At 48.9% G+C, this 16,720-nt stretch overlaps 1 protein-coding gene across 3 annotated transcripts in view; it reads right to left on the bottom strand.

Annotated features, from left to right (window-relative positions):
• Positions 1–16,720, bottom strand: part of GPR20 (G protein-coupled receptor 20) — an 80,027-nt gene that overhangs the window by 10,806 nt on the left and 52,501 nt on the right. The window contains exons 1-3 of one of the 3 annotated variants that reach the window (XM_019528222.1): positions 15,332–15,886; positions 3,871–3,951; positions 18–479 (exon numbers count right to left, since the gene is read on the bottom strand). In XM_019528222.1, coding sequence (XP_019383767.1) covers positions 18–461 — 444 coding nt within the window. In that variant the 5' untranslated portion in view covers positions 462–479; positions 3,871–3,951; positions 15,332–15,886. Of the gene's footprint in view, positions 1–17; positions 480–3,870; positions 3,952–15,331; positions 15,888–16,720 lie in introns of those variants that run through there. The other 2 variants (XM_019528223.1, XM_019528224.1) reach the window with 2 other exon arrangements.

Here is a 16,720-nt window from a genome sequence, read left to right on the forward strand (position 1 = left end):
TTCCGAGAGGCTTCCACCTGCACGATGGCCAGGTACCGGTCAACACAGATGCACGTCAGGAAGAGAATGCTGCAGTACATGTTGACGAAGTAGCCGAATATGTGAACAAAAGAGCATTTCAAGCAGTCCCTTGCACTGTAGTGCATGATGATCCGGACGGGCAAGGAGAAGCCCACCAGTAGGTCAGTCACAATCAGGTTGATGGTGTAGATGACAGAGGTGGTTTTTGTCTTGGTGCGGAAGCAGAACACATAGAGCGCCAAGCTGTTGAGCACCACGCCCACCAGGAAAATGATGGAATTGATGACCATCAAAGATATCCACAAGCTGTAAAAGTCTTTGTATAGGTCGTTATCCAGGTGGACAAACCTGTAGAACAAGCTGTTGTTATCTGAGATGCTGGGTGTGCTGGTGGAGTTGCTAAGGCTGAGGCCCGGCACTTGGGTGGATGTGGCCGGCATGGTCAGTGCTCTGGTGACCTGGAGGAAAGAAGCAAAGAGACGTTTACAAGCAGGCTCAGGGGCTTACAGCACAAACCATTACAACCTCAGGAAGAAAGTGCGAAGACTTTTTGCTCACACCTTCCCAATGGCCCCCAGCTGTATCACCATAGGCGCTGAACACAGGACATCTCTGAAGCAAAGCAGTTGGGCTGAGTAGGTACCTCACTGGTAGCCACTAGTGGGAAACCTATTACTATTACTACTGCCCTATTAATGTCTCTGAAAATATTCATGGTGCTTCACAGAAGACCCAAGTCCCTGAAGAGTTTGCAATCTGTGCTTCAGATATGTAGGGATAACACACCTTAGAGAGGGGGATGAGGTGAAGATGCAGAAGGGACACAGCGGTGTGATCACAAAGTTTCTTGATATGCCAGGCGCTTATCGGTCCAGCTTTGACATGGCGAAGATGACTCACTCATTGCTGGGATGGGCAGACACATGGGCTGCCAGCAGGATTATGAAGTAGGAGAGGGTAGTGACTTAGACCAAGGAGGGAAGGCTGGGGCCCCTAGCTATGGAGGGGTTAAGCCAAGTGTGTTGGAAAGTTGCTTTATCAACTACTCCCCAGTTTAAAATCTGCAGCTCAGAGGCTGGGGAAAACCCTATTTGCTCAGAAACTTATAGCAAGTAGAACAGCTACACGGGCAAAAACTGCGACCTGAGAGCCATGTTGGGTAGTATGGTCATATTGTTCCCGTGTCTTCTACCTGTTTTCTCTCATCTTCCATGGCGGTTGCGTGATCTCCGTGGGGCAGGGACTCTAGGCTTGCTCTGTGTGTGCTGAGATGCAGGAATCAGGGCCTCCTTGCAATATGCATAATAAACACATAAATAATAATTAAATAAAATAATTCAAATGCCAAAAAAGCACACGTGGTGGATCTTGGGACAGACTAAGCACAGACCCTTTGCCTCTCAAAGAAGTCGGTAAGTTTGTAGCTCTCAAGTTCACGAAGAAGAGCCGGGAAAAACGACATAGACAGAAGCGAGACAGCAGCAGCTGCCTGAGTGTGCAAAGAGCCCTCAGCCGTGGCTCTGAGAGATGGGAACTGCCCTGTGAATGGCCACAGGTTGTCAGCTACCCCGGGGGGCCTACGAGCACCATCCCAGCAGGGGACGATGAGTGGCTGGAGGAGGAACATGCAGCATCCAGGCCCTATTTGGAGGGCGAGTCATTGCTGCTGCAGGACAGCATATTCTCTTGCCACCTTCAAATACAGGCAGGCCACGGAGCAGTAGTCGTGGCGTGGCATCAAGCTCTGGTGGCAAGTCATCTGGGCAGTCTGTCATGTACTGCCAGGGGCCTTAATTGCCTTTACCAGCCCTAGGGGTGGGCAGAGTAAGGACTAGGTGGGAGCTGGAATAGCGATGAAGAAAGGGGGAAGCATAGGACAATGCAGAGGTGAACGGACAGCTGGCAGCGAGGGTGATGGGACCTACTTGGTGTCACTGAAGCTTTGGGTCCAGAGAGGAGCGCCTTGCTGAGGCCGCCTGGGGCTGAGCTGTATTTCTCTGCCACTGCTCTGACCTGTGACTGGGAAGGGGAAGAGGCAGGGCCAGGGCTTTGCAGCTATGGGCAGACAGGTGCTGGGCCTGTATCGCCACCATAAGGAGTTTATTTTTCCCAGCTGAAGTCAAGCTGGCTGCGTCTCTCCGCAAACTTGGCAGCGGCAGCTGGGAGATTCTCAGCCGAGCTGCTGCTCTCATTGCTGCTTCTGCTGTCAAGGACTGACAGTTTAATTTGCAAAGCATTCCCGGCTCATGCACTATTTTAAACCTATTTGTATAAAAACTATATACACAGAGACTTGACTGATTTAAATAGAAATAAATGGCTAACAACATCTGGAAGATCTCAAACCAACCTAAAAAAACCCCAAACCACAAAGCATCATCCTGAATCAGCAAAGGATAACACTGAGAGGCCTGGGCTGTGATCTTAAAGCACACAATGTCGAAGAGGAAAGGAAAGGTTATGAGAGACCCATGTCAGCACGGAGGTGGGTAGCTGTGCTGCTTGGAAGCCAGGCAGAAGGATGGGGAGGGTTACACCTTCAAGACCAACTAGTTCAGAAAGGCATGAGGTGTCATGGGCAACAACCTACTTCATAAACACGTTCTCCAGAATTCATGGGGAGTTCACTGTTCATGGGGTTCAGGACATCCTAGCTTGCAACAAATACGTCAAACTTCCCCAAATCAGTCCCCAAAATCTTTGTGGAACCTCAGAAAACACGAGCAGCTTGCTCCCCAGGGCAGGCCTTTCGGACAAGGGTAAAAGACGGTTACAATCGCCTGTGTGCGCTAGACCACTCTGCCGTCCATGTGAACCACGGGGGCACGGGGGGAGGGCCACTCTGTCGACAAGAAGATCCCGGGAAGAGTTTACCCTGTAAAATGCAACAGGAGGGACACAGCTAGCTGGGGAGTCTCCAAGGGGATGCTGTTCCTTAGGAAAATGTCAACCGGCAACACCAGCATGCTTTGTGGGGATTAGCTTCGGGATGCAGCCCAGGAAGGGCGATGCGGGAACCTGCCTGCGAGGCTGTTCCCGACTCTGCTTGGGTTCCTGGCCGCCTGCCCGCCCAGATACAGGTCAGCCTGTATGATGAGCAGATGGAAAGCCACGTGGCCTGGAGCTCTGTGAGCCTCAGCTAGCCAGCTCCCAAGGTCTCATGCTCCATGGCTTCTCCATGGCTCACCTAGCAGGCTGTTGTGCAGGGGGGTCTGCAAGGTTTCCAGGCTCCTGCCAACTGCTGGAGAAAGGGCTGGAGGGTTTGGAGCCTGGAAGCCCTGATGGTACCAGCATTGTGCTTTCTTTGGAGCCCCACATCCCCAGGTCCTGTAGCTTCAGGGCAGCCAGACCAATTGGGAACTGCACCCGTTTTATTCCAAATATGAACTAAATCAGTGTTCAAGATCTCTAAATCCTCTCAGAAAAGGAAATTGTCTCCCCACCCCCACACCAGTTCTCATGATGCTGTTCAAAACTTCATTGCCTGCTTTAACAGCTCTTATTCACTCATCCATCATCTTTTTTTTTTAAAGGTTTTGTAAAAATATTTTGCCACAGCTTGGCCAGAAATGGCATTAGCCTCAGAGTGAGGTAGAGGAGTGCCCACAGAGTGAAAGATTTTGGAGAAATGATCACAGAGTCTTGTAGGAAGGTGCATCAGAAAAGCAAAAGCAAATACAGAAAACTATTTTGTTGCTTGCAGATGGATGGCTCCATAAAGGAATGAGGTCAGAGTGTCGAAAGCTGTCGCCTGATGAAAGATGTTGTACTTTCTTTTATTGCATGGACAAGAAACCTCAAAGAAAAATGAATGAATCTACATTTAACTACCCATAGGCACCTTCTTACCTTGCGGTAAGTGTGAGCTTCCTTACTCTCGATTCCTTACTGCTATTCTGTATGCCCGGGTCTGGATTTCAGATCAGGTAGCTGTGAACAAGGATAGTCACTAGGAATATGCATTCAATTCAGTTTGAAATAAAATATAATACAGTCTTAGTTTGTCTTCGCTAGGCATTGAGTCTGGTCCCTACTGAGATTCATATACACAACAGAGCTTCCTTTATATGAGATGCTTTACTGAGCATTAGATTAATTTAACGTGCAGTAAAGCATCACAGCTTACACATGTGCAGTGATTGCTGCACATTAGATTAGTTTAATGTGCTGTTTGCTAGTACCAATACATACAGCTACTAAAAAACCATTGCATTAATATAATGCGCATTAGTGCACATGTACATGCTGACCAGGAGCAAATTGCACCCAGCAGCCCAGGCAACAGGGGCCACGCTGCTGCCTGGCTAAGCCCTGAGCTCCAGGAGGCAGGGGGTGGGTTGGTGGGAGGGAGCTATCCTTGGCTCTGGGGGCAGCTCCCAGTCCCAAAGAGCTTGGGGTCAGCTGTGGCTCGTGCTCCCTGGAGGAGTGTGTGCAGGTCCGAGCCACCAGCTGAGGAGGTGGGGTCATGGTGTCCATACTGGGGCTTCCCCTGGGAGCTGAGATCACAGTGGCAGTGGGGCCCAGAGCTCCCCACGGTGCACGTCCTGAAGCCAAAGGGCAGGTAGGTGCTGGGGTGCAGGGCAGAAGGGACCACTCAGCAGCCCCAGGGATGAGAACTGCCTTCACACCTCTGAGTGGCTGATCTCATCCCTGGTTGGGCTGCCCAGGCCCCTGTGCCTCTGCAGTACCTGGTATAATGACAGAGCCTGGCCCAGCCTGTCACCAGTTGTGCCTGGCCCAGGGGCTCCTGTGGAGCAGGGGTCCATGCTGGGGTGCCTTCGGGCCTGTTGCCCCCATGCAGTTACCATGCCAGTGTGGGGCTGCACCCAGTGCACCTATGGCAAGGGACAGGCAAGAGCTGGTGCTCCCAGCTCCCGCGCCCCTGTGCCTGCCTGCTCATTGCTCTCTGCCTTGGGGCTGCGTGGGCTGGGAGCTGCCCATGGAGCCAGGGACAGCTTTCCCCACCCCCCAGAGCCCAGACGTGACGTCCTTGCCACCTGCCAGCCAGGAGCTGCCCCCAGTGCCCCCTGCCAGCCAGGAGCTCCCCCTGGCTGCTGCAAGGGGGAGGGGGTTCCAGAGCAAGGTAGAAGCACCTCTGGACTAGGCTGCTCCCACTGGGTGCAAATCTGTGCCCGACATAGGGTGCACATGTAGACATGTTCCTGGGCAAAGTTTAATGAGCCTGAATTTACTGTGCAGTAAACTCAAGTGCATCAGTTGCATGTGTAGACATGCCTGCAGAAAAGAAAGCAAGAAACCCTGATGTCATAATCCAGTTCTGATTTGCAGTAGCAGAATGCAGGAAGATATCTGCCAAAGACCTGAAAGGGTCCATTCCAATCCCTTGTACAAATGCAGGATACCACATGCTTCAGCCAGGGAAGTTTAGGTAAGATATTAGGAAAAACTGTCTCACTATGAGGGTAGTAAAACATTGGAACAGGTTACCTAGAGAGGTGGTGGACTCTCCATTCTTGGAGGTTTTTAAGACCCAGCTAGACAAAACCTTGGCTGGGTTGGTCTATTGGGGCTGGTCCTGCTTGGAGCAGGGGGTTGGACTAGATGTGACCTCCTGAGGTCCCTTCCAACCCTCATTTTCTAGGATCTTGTGATTCTATGGTTTTATTCTCAAGCCAGCCCAGCCAGGTGTCTGTTTAACCTCGACTTGAAAACCTCCAAGAAAGGAGATCCCACAACATACCTGGGCAGCTTATTCCACTGTCCTATTGTCCTTAGAGTTGGGAGGGTTTTTCCTGAGATCTGACCTCAAATAGTTTAAACCCATTACCCTGTGTTCTGCCCTCTCTGGCAAAGGAGAAAAATGCTTCTCCATCTTTTTTATATCTTCCTACAATCAAAGCACAAAAACTATTTAGTGGCCGTACTGTGACCACAGCCTGGAGACTGGGACAACAAGGTTTGCTTTTGAATGCCCAAAGTCCAATTGTCCACTGGCCTTGGCCATATGATGAGATTCCCTCTTCCTGTCCCAGAGCCTCTCAGCTACGTTTTAGTGAGAAGCTCCAATCAAAATATGCAAGGACTATTTGTTCTCTCTTCTGATCCCAACAACTCTTGTCCCGACAGCTCGCACCTTCCAAATCTAAATGCCAAACTGTGAAATTTGGGTCAAAATCCAGAGGCAGGTCAGAATTTTATGGCTCAAGTCCATAGCTACACCTCTTGGTAGCAAAGGACATGCCTGTGGTTATGTGATAGTAATTAAATATAAGTACAGTGTGATGCACACACATACTGAGCTTCTTCAGCATTTCTCAGGAAATTTCTAGCAGAAACTGGAAGCCAGAACATGTTCGATTTCTCCAAAAGTCACGAAGTTGCTAACCCCGCACTGAACTCTAACTGGCAGTCAATGTGCCACAGAAGTCCAAATGGCTTTGTCTGTTTCTGATTTAGACACCAAACTCCTTGGGGGAGAATCCATGCCTTTTCGCTTTTGAATACTGCCAAGCATACTGTCACCACTCTGTAAATAACAATCATAGCCAGCGAAGGGCCTGACCTTAGGTATCACATTTGCAACTCAGAGGGGAAGCTCACAGATGGACACAGACCAGAGACCTCAGTTCCACCTTCCAATGACATCTGTAACATCTCGTCTCTCTTGTTCAGTTGACATTTCAATTATTCAGCAACAGAAATAAAATGAAAGGAACAGATGCCTGGGTCTAATCCCAGACTTCCCCAGACATGCTACTGAGAATAACGGTGGAGGTGACTGCATCAATAAGAGCTGAAAAATAAAGGAGTGAAGGATTTAGTCTCTTCCACATCATAGAAAAAGCCTGCATCCGCCCAGAATTAGAAACTTCAAGAACAGAATAGGATTCTCTTCTTCACCTCTTAGCCAGTGCTGCATGGTATTATCCAGTACCATCTGCCTACTCTACTTCTAAGACCCTTATTACTACTTTGTGACTAGACATCCCAATGGGCACATATAGACATTCATTAATGCGCTGTAATTATGGCGCATTAAGCTTAGTACCTATTATTACAAGATCCGTAAATGGTGCTACTGCGCATTAACATTGGTGCATGCTTTTTGTGATGCTAATGCACAGTAGATTAATTCTACTGTGCATCAGCACGGGTCTCGCCCTCTCTGCTAACATGCAGTAGAATAAGTCTACAGCGCTCAAAGTGTGTCATGTAGATGCACCCATTCAGTTCTAATATTTCAAGTTATGAACTTCTACTCTTTTTTCTTGAGAGGCTTATCTTGACCCTGAGTTCTCCACAGAGGGACTTCCCAATATGTGCCCTACATTTTATTTGCCCCAGTTCAATTCATTTGATGTACCAACTTGAGCAAAAGATGCACACTCTGTGCCTTGCTATTAGAGTGGTTATTATTACTGATACAACATCATCAATATGTATGGCATATGTTCCAGGCTTCAGCAGATGGTAAGCAGCATTTTGAATTTACAATGCTGGGTTTTTATTGGAGTGGTGTCAACATGCCTGGTTTAGCTTTTCATCTGACCTCTTCACCCTGGCCAGCTTTTTTCCATGCAAAATAGCAGCAAAGAGGCAAAAGAAATGTGGATGCTAGATGGCATGAGAATGACTTCTCTTGGGGGTTCCTTCATGGCTCGCTTCCAATGACAAATCCCAACCAAATTCATGCTACATTAAAGACTCCTTCACTAGCAAGCAACATAACAGTTGCAGGTTGGGCCAGAACAAGAGAGATCTTGCTCTGAATGGTAAGTGTTAGGAAGATTGGTGATAGCAGACAAGTGGACTTGACTTGGCTGTTGTCATTATTGCACTCCAATATATTTCCATCTCTATATCTTGGTAAATGGAAGACGTTTTGATGAAAACCCAAACTTCTACCCATAAATGTATTTAATGCTGGTAGGTGTGGCCCAAATCCCAGTTAATAGATCTATCCAGTATAGAATCGTGGTGTTACAGCAAAGCAGGGCTGGAAGGGACCTTGAGAGGTCATCTAGTCCAACCCCCTGCCAGAGGCAGGATCATCCCTATCCAAAAGCTCTCACACAGATCCATTGTCTAACCTATTAGCAAAACTACATGGTTAACCCTGATACAATCAAAAGACAGACCACCCGAACCTGTCACAGGTAAATCAGATGGACCGCCTTGATGTTGCAAATGCTATTAAAATATGCTCAAGAGAACTGGCTATAACTCTTTCCTCGGGGAAGGCCACCAGAGCCCATACCAATCTGACCGTGGGGTAAAATTCCTTCCTGACCCCAAATATGACAATCAGTCTGACCCCGAGTGGAGGGGCAGTAGTAGGTCTCCAAATCTTGACAAAGAAATATGACCCTCATGGATGGAGATACCAACAGGAGGCAACGTGACTTGCTTAAAGTCAAAGAGCACACCAGTGCAGAGCCAACTATCTCCAGTGGTCTCCCAAGTTTCCTGATTCCAAACCCAGTGCCCAGGGTGTTTCCTAGGACACCTCTGTATGGCAGTCAAAGGTGTGACAGCAACTTGCCTGGCCATTCCTCAGCTAGCTATGCACCACGGCCAACTTAAAAAAATGCAACATCCATGTCAACTCATGGGACGCCATCGCCCAGGACTGCCCCAAATGGAGGACAAGTCTGCTGCAGGCACCTCAGTACTTTGAAACCTCACACCAGCAACAGGAGATGGAAAGTGGGAGCAGCAGAAACAGTGTCGTGGACCAAATCAAGGATCCACTACCAGCCGCCCCGCATGGAAACACATGTCTGAGCAGCAGCAGAGTCTGTTGACCTTGGATAGGCTTCACCAGCCATCTTTGGACACATGGATAAGACAATCATGCAAGACGATCATCCTCGACTGTGAGGGATTGCCAAAGAAAAGATTTCTCCTTCTCCCTGCTGTTTTGCACTGCACTTTGTGGAGCCTGCTGAGAGCGGAGGCGCCAAAATACCATGAAAAAGTCTGTTCTCCCCCCCCAAATCCCTACCCACTCCTGCAGCTTGGATAAATTTGTAAACATATAAGGGCTGCCTAACGAGCCTGAGTTCGCTGCATGGTTACACAATGCCTTGCCACCACTTTACAGGCCAAATTCTGTACATGTAGTACTTTAAATCTTTCTCCGCAGCAAGGCAGAAATGGGCCTGGGGAAGGAACATGAGTCCTAGGACTGGAAGGGACCTCTAGGGTCATCGAATCCAGGCCACAGCTTTTGTAGGCGACAATACAACAGACAGCTGTCCGCAGGAGCGTCCTCTCCATCTCCCACCCACCTACCAGCATGGATAACAGCATGGGAAAAAACACGCTGAGCACCACCACCACCCTCCACGATATGCTACAGGAAGAAACGGGAGATGTAAAGGAATCGCCCATGCCTTGGAGCAGTTTGGGAAAGGAAACTGTTGCTTGCAGTTTGAGGTTTCATTCGTTCTTCTGATCAAGCTTCTTGTTCAGCGTCAGCAGAAAGGGGCTGTCGCTGTCCCACAAGGCTGGCTGCTTCCACGAGGATTTGTGCCGGCCAGGAATCAGCTGGCGCTGTGCTGGGCTGAGCCCTCAGCTACCTCCCTCCAGGTGCCTTGAAGGCATTAGCTTGTTTTTCAAGGGCAGCTCGGCTCGGAGCCTGCCAGCTGCTCCCAGCAGGGCAGGGCTGGGCATCCTGTTTTCATTCCCTGGATTTTTTTGTTCTGCCTCATCACTAAAAAACAACTTCAGCCTCTCCAAATCAATGGAAAGCATCTCATTGACTTAGCTGGTGTCCTAGGGTATGAGGCACTTTGCGATGCAGAAGGCAAGTTAACGTGGGAGTTTAACAGAGTTGTGACTTAGTTGTGCCTACATCCTCAAAGCAGTATTTATTAGCATAGGCAGCGAGGATCTTTGCAAGGGGACAGACAGAGAGAGAGATCAACAGAGCAGTGGCACGTGTGACAGCCAAGCCTGGAAAGAGCGTTAGCAAGCAAGCCAGGCTGTAAGTCAAACAAATAGCTGAAGCTGAAGCTTTGCATTTCCCCCCATGTCACAGCCCTGAATCCGAACATCTGGGCAGAGTCTTTTATTGCTCCTGCTCCCGCCTGCTCCTGCTTCCTAGCCTTACCCTGCTGCTGCCTGGGAACTGCTTCACAGCCTGTTTAGTTTTGCAGCCTCCCCGTGTTTAATTTTCCTTTCGTGATTTATCATCGTATTTATAAACGAAGGGTTAAACTCACTCCCTTTCAGTTTAAATTGTGTGATTCGCATCCTGACAAGTTCCTGCTCAAGTCTGGCTCAAAGTGGCCAAATATGGTATTTTTTTCTGTAGAAAGCACAGAGGATGGCTTTGCCCTCTCAGCGGTAGCGTGAGCGCTGCACGGATCCCGGTCAGCCTGGGGAGGATGGGTTTGCTGCGTCGGGTGAGGTGTTACTAAGAAAGCATATAAGTCAAAGCAGTCAAGCGGAGAAGCTGGGGATAATCGCACCCCGGGCTGCATGAAATGTGCTGGTCTTCTCATGTCTAAGGGGCAAGCAGCCCTCCCCACACTAATAGTATCATTGGTAATGGCACCTCTGTAGTATGCTCAGGAGAGGCTCCTGTCCTGTGTGCCCCCGATGGGCAGGGGAGCAGATTTCCAATGGCATCTCACCCCTTTCGAGGGATGAAAGGAGGTTATGCACCTGAAGACTCAGGTAGCCGTGTAAGGGGAGTTTCAGATGCACCTCGTTCCCACTTCCCTCAGTCCAGTTCAGGTGCTCAGATGCTTTTGAACATTGCAGTAGACACCTATCCTCGAGTAGATGGCTTTGCAAATCTGACCCAGTCTGATCCCTTCCACCACCAGACCAGCCCCCTCGGATGAAAGCACCGGTGTAGGGTTTATGGGGGAAAAATACGCCTTGTGACTGGTGTGGAGAGAGGCTCTCTTCTCTATTTTTTACTCGTCTTCAACTTATTAATATCTCGCAGAGAAAACCCTGCCTTACAGGGGTCAAAGGTGGGAGAGTGAATCACCGACAAGTTGGGGCACCGGGGTTAGCCATGACCCTGGTCGGGAGTGCTCCTTCACTACACCTACTCAGAGGGTGATTTTCAGACCTTCACACATTCGGTCGCATTTAATCCAGTGTTTTACCCAGCTACAAAACAGCGTTTCTTCTCATTCGGGGTCCTTTCCTTGTCAAGTTCACCTTTCTTCCAGGTGCTGACCTTCCCCACTCCTTTTGCCTTATTGCTGTTCCAACAAGAGTAGTTCAGATCTTCCTTGTAAATAGGGGACGCAGTCTCCCCCCTCAGATCTCTTCATCTGAAGCCAGCTGATGCTATTTTGCTCATGTCCAGAAGGCACAAACCAGGCTAGGGGAAAGCTTTAGAGAGTGACTTGAAGCAGGAATAAAATGCAAGGGCCTATACCCCTTGAGAGAGTATATCTCCGTAGTGCCCCCCAGTGTGTTAGATGCCGTCTGCGCACACAAGCTGACACAGCTCCTATCACTTGGAGCAGCGGTGGGCAAACTTGCCACTTCTGCCACCAAGGGTTGGAGCTTGCAACCCAGGTGCCCTGACCAAGCTCAAGCCACCTGTACTTACCTTTGCTGCAGATACCCAGGCCCTCTGTAGAGAGGGTAAGAGCGGGCACAAGCAGGGAGGGCTGTGCAGAGGGATGCTGAAGAGGCGACAGGCAGCCCAACCCTTCATGCTACCGTGGGCTGGGGCAGACCTTCCCAGGCCATAGGTTGCCAACCCCTAAGGACCTTGGGCTCTGCAGCCAAGATCCCACCCTGTGATCTATTCTGCATCTACGTGACCGCAGGATATTCATTCACTTTGGAGGAATATAGCCATGTTCTAGCGATTTTATATTCTAACCTATTATCGTTACGCTTAAGACCTTGAAGGCCTTGTGCTGATGAAAAGAAGGTGAATGCAAATTCTCTTTCCAAATGACACCTTGTAAAGAATACAAAAAGAGACCTGAGTGTGTAGTCAGGAATATCCAGTCTTTCCAATTACAGGCCACAACCCAATGCTAAGCAGGATGATATATCACCAATGCGAGACACTCTGGAGACTGTCTATTTGAAACCTGGGAAGAGCTATATGGCCTCCTCTGGCTCTGTGAGAGATCAAGCATGGAAAAGATGGAAAGAAGCTCACACAATTACAAATTCATGTGTCAGGAAATATTCACAGGTCTGTATATAGTCCGTGTCTGTTTTGTGGTGCTGTATCTCCAGGGACTTCAGTAGACTTAATCCTGATTTCCAGCTGCATTAGTGAGATCAGATGTGCGACCGATACAATTTGTGTGTCTCGGGATGATAGGTAAGGGAGCATCTCGCATATTTAGATGGGTGAAGCATGCTCTCTGCATTGTCACATATATCTGAACAGAAACAGACACAAAAGGGTTGGCGGGGATTAACAAAGTTTTATTAGTGTGACTCTGACACGGCCACATAATATATAGGTCACCTCCTATGAAGTGCCAATAAAGGCCTTATTCCCTTCCCCACTTGGTTTACGCTGCATTTTAGATAAAATGTCCTCTCAAAATGTTTAGGCTTTTAAACCACCTGGTTGCATTTTTCAGAGCCCTCCTCCTGTAAAGCCTTCGGGAGCAGATTTTGGCCTGCGACCGAGAGGAAGATGAAGTGACACGGTTTGGTATCTTTACAAATGAGCTAGTGAGCTAGCCTGTAAATCATGGCACTCTGATTTAAGGGCCCAATATCTAACCCACTGCCAGGGTTGGAAGCAAATGCCATCTATCATTGAGAAGCAGGGAATGACATCTCTCTGGTGGACACAGCATCCACCTCCAGCCCTGACGAGGCGACGGACAATAATACCATAAAAGCCTCATTGACCAGGGCCCGAGATCTGCCTGTCATGCTCTGGGGAGAAGTGTCATTTTGAGGGGAAACCCAACTTTTCAGAGGAAGGCACACATTTTGGCAATGTTTCAAGAAAGGGGGCAGCTGCCAGAAGGACCCTCAGAGATCTGGATCAGGCTGCAGGCGAGATGGTTGAGTATACCAGAGGGATCCAGCCTGTCACCGTGGTCCATCTAGCTCAGCTGCTTCCAAACTGCCTATCGCAGCAGGAGCCACCCGCCGTACCAACGAAAGAGAGGCTGTTGTGGCCAACATGCATGCTAGAAATGCAGTAAACCCTGCATTCAATTCAGTCCTTCAAGAGGAAGAAATATTGGTGAATTGTCTAGTCGTGATCAATTATCAGGCATTGCTAACTGCGGGTCGGGCGCGGCAGAGAATTGGGAAAATGTCGAGATAAGTCTTAGGTGCAACTCATCCTACAGATAAATGAACTAGAGTTCACTGAAGAGCCTTTTAGTGGGAATTATAAAGCTGGGTCAAGTATATACAAAGCGTTGCCTAGAGAAGGGGGGAAAGAAATTATGAGAAGCTGTAACCATTTGGCGTGCTTTTGAACACTTCCCAAAGGTCCTTTTTCAGACCTTCGAGCCATGAATGCTTTGTCTACTTAACTGTTAACTTTGAGCCATGAACCTTTTGTGTGTTTAGCTGAAACTCTGCTCTTTGCTTTTCCTGCAGCGGCATGACTGCATTTACACATGACACGAGGCTTGGGGATATGGATGACAGAGCCTATAACTTTCTCACCCATGGTCATGAGACCTACCTGTCATACCCCAATGTGATCTCTCCATATATGCTCAGCATAATTTAGTGACACTTGTATAGGATGGTTTGGATTCTGCGTTGGGCAGGGAGTTGGGGTAGATGACCTCTCAAGGTCATTTCCAGACCCACTTCTCTATGACTTTATGGGTCCTGCCACACGTTGAAATGAAAGCTGGATAGAAACCAGCTCTAGAGTTGTTACACATTTTTAAGCACTAGCTTAGCAGCTGGTTGGCTCTTTTTATGGCTGGATAGATATTTCTAGGGTGTGATCATTATTTTGCTCATGTGGCCCGTCTAGATTTATTGTGCGATTAACCAGTTAATTGTGTGAGAATTACTTTTCCTATGTGGCCAGTCTAAATTTATTGTGCGATGATTAGCCAGTGAATTGCATTATATATGTGATGTGTGGCAGGGGCCTATGACACGATGATCTATGTTGTTCACTCCAGAGATTGATTAGAAACGCCGGGTGCGAGTGCAGCGAGCAGAAAGTCATAAAAGCGTCCCCTGTATCTCTTAATAATCCTTGCGTCTCTGGCAGCAGTTTATAACCCTCAGTCACTACGTGTCAGGGCTGTTGCACTCTTCCCGCACGCGAGGAAACTTGCAGAGACATGCGGGGACTTGTCAAGATCACATTTCAAGTCAGTGGCACCGCTGGGAACAGAGCGCACTTCTGATGACTTCCAGACAAATGTCTTGTCCAGGGAGCTACCCTGCCTTCCTCTCTCTCCATCTATAGAGAGGCTGGAAAAGGCTTCCCAGGACATCAGTAATTATGGTTTGAATTCCCCAATGTCATAATGTTAGGCCATTAGGTAATCTCAGGATTTCATGACCAGACACACACCACATTGTGTGCTCTGATGGACTCAAGGACTTTTCAAGATTAATCACATTTAGCTAAAAAAAAATGCTCGAAATGAGGCATCAGTATATATTCGTCTGGAAATTTTCCACCGGTCATAGGCAAATAAAAAGGATGTATCATACCACACCAGGACCACAGAGGGAATGTTTCCAACAAAACACTGATCTGGGAACTTCACTATTTAAATTTAGCAGCATCCCTAAAGCTTTGCTGAAATACCTGCAGCAAAGTGGCATTTGAGCCGGCAACCTTCCCCAGTGCCCAGCTGGGGATCCTGCTTCAGGCTTTGGGAAACAAGATGCACGGTACCACTGCCTCTCCCCTCTTCTCCGCATCAACTAGCCACACAGAGAAGGTCAAACACGTCATACAACGCCGTGAGGTCACGTCTTTCAGCCGAGGCGCGCACAGTGCTTTGCAAACACCAAGTTCCTCTCGCTGCATCCTGGTGAAGTAGGGCAATGTCTTTATGCTCCTTCCTAAACTGAGTTTTAGGGAAGCTTTTTGTGCAACTCTTCTTGAAATCAGAGCACAGCTACGAGCGACCTGCAGACGTGTATAGCCCGCTGTTCTGCGCACGTCCCATACCACCCTCTTTCCTTGAGCCACAGGTGACCTGCACCTGCGATTTCCCACTGCCAAGGGACTTCCAGCTCTGGATGCTTGAGCCGCATCTCTAGGAACGCCTCACCCCGAACCCTTGCTCTTACTACTTAGATCGCTGTCCCTCCGCCCTCCCAGACTAAAAACTGAAAATAGCTCAGCATAACGACAATTATTACGTGCTGTCTCAGGCGGTGAGAGCCGACTTACCTCTGACCTGATTTCCTCTTCTACCTTGGAGGAGCTGAGGTTAGGAAAATCCCTCCATGGAACTGAGCACCGTCCCAAAAGGAGACATCTGTTACCAGGAGCAAGAATACACTGGAGTGTCTACGGTCTATGAAGAAATGCTTGATCTTTCTTGCTCTCTTCTAAATATAGCGTTGGAACCAACAGGGGAAAAAAAAACACTAAAAAAAAAAATTTTCCACTTGTCTTCAGCGTTCAGATTTTCTGCAAGAGTATCTGGCTCGCTGCCTTCAGCCTGCCTGCAATTTATGAAGTGTTAGAGATGCCGAGAAGGACTTCAGCTTTCCGTACGGTACTAGCTCTTCACCATCGCCCTTATATCCATCGCTGCATCCATCTCTCTGGGTCAGCTTTCCTACCTCCGTGGGAAGATGAGCTCTGCCGGCACGGCGAATTAATTGGCTCAAGAGGCTGGAAGCCAGCAAGCAACCGCTGCACCGTACGGGCAATGCATACCTCGCTTCTCACCTCCCCAGAACAAGCCAGGATTTTGCAGTGCATCTCTCTGCCTTTCCCATCAAGCTTTCCAATGACTTCCCTCCTCCACCAAGGAATGCAGCTGATAGAGGCCACCGCGTATCATGCCCGGAAGACTTCTTCCATTCCTATTGACATCTGACCTCCTGCTTTGCTTCTCCCAAGCTACATCTCTCCCATGAACTGGGCATAGTAGAAGGAAGCTTAATGGAGAAGCAAGAACAGAGCAAGCTGATACAGCAGCTAACATATTTCGGGTGATCCAGCAACAGGAACAATAAAGAGCTGCTGATCCAAGTCGTCTAATCTGGGGCAGCGTGAAGTGTCTAGCGCTGCCACCAGCTCGCCCACATCACTCGCGTGCTGTGGCTGGCAAAGAAATCCTGCATGTTTCAAAACCCGGCTTGTGAAATGAAGAGTCTGAGGGAAGGGTAGACAGCTCTCCGCTTAATGGCAGGTGTCCCAGGAGCGGAGCGAGAGAGGCAGGGCTCCTGGTTTACCCTTGACATATATGAATGAGATAAGCTACTTCACATTTTTGTGTTGTAATCTACCCGTCTGCTCAGTGAGTTTGCTATGCACCAGGGAGGTACATGTGTGCATCTATATGGGATGCTCCAAAGCCCCCCAGCCTTGTCAGGGGTGAACGGCACACCACTGGCATGCCTTCACGGTGCCAGGCAAAGTGCTGATCTCCCCGTTTCAGAGAGGGGGAACGGAGGTGATCTGCTCCAGGATCCATGGAGGAGACGGGAATCGCAGCGAGGCTAGAGCCCGAACCACTGGCCCACCCTTCTCTTCCTCCTGTTTGAAGGGAGCCGTGATGATCGAGGGTGAGACGCTCCATGAAATACTCCAGTTGTTTCATAGTTG

The sequence above is a fragment of the Gavialis gangeticus genome, unplaced genomic scaffold (genome assembly GCF_001723915.1).
Source record: "Gavialis gangeticus isolate Ggan-Ray unplaced genomic scaffold, GavGan_comp1, whole genome shotgun sequence".
Lineage (NCBI taxonomy): Eukaryota > Metazoa > Chordata > Crocodylia > Gavialidae > Gavialis > Gavialis gangeticus.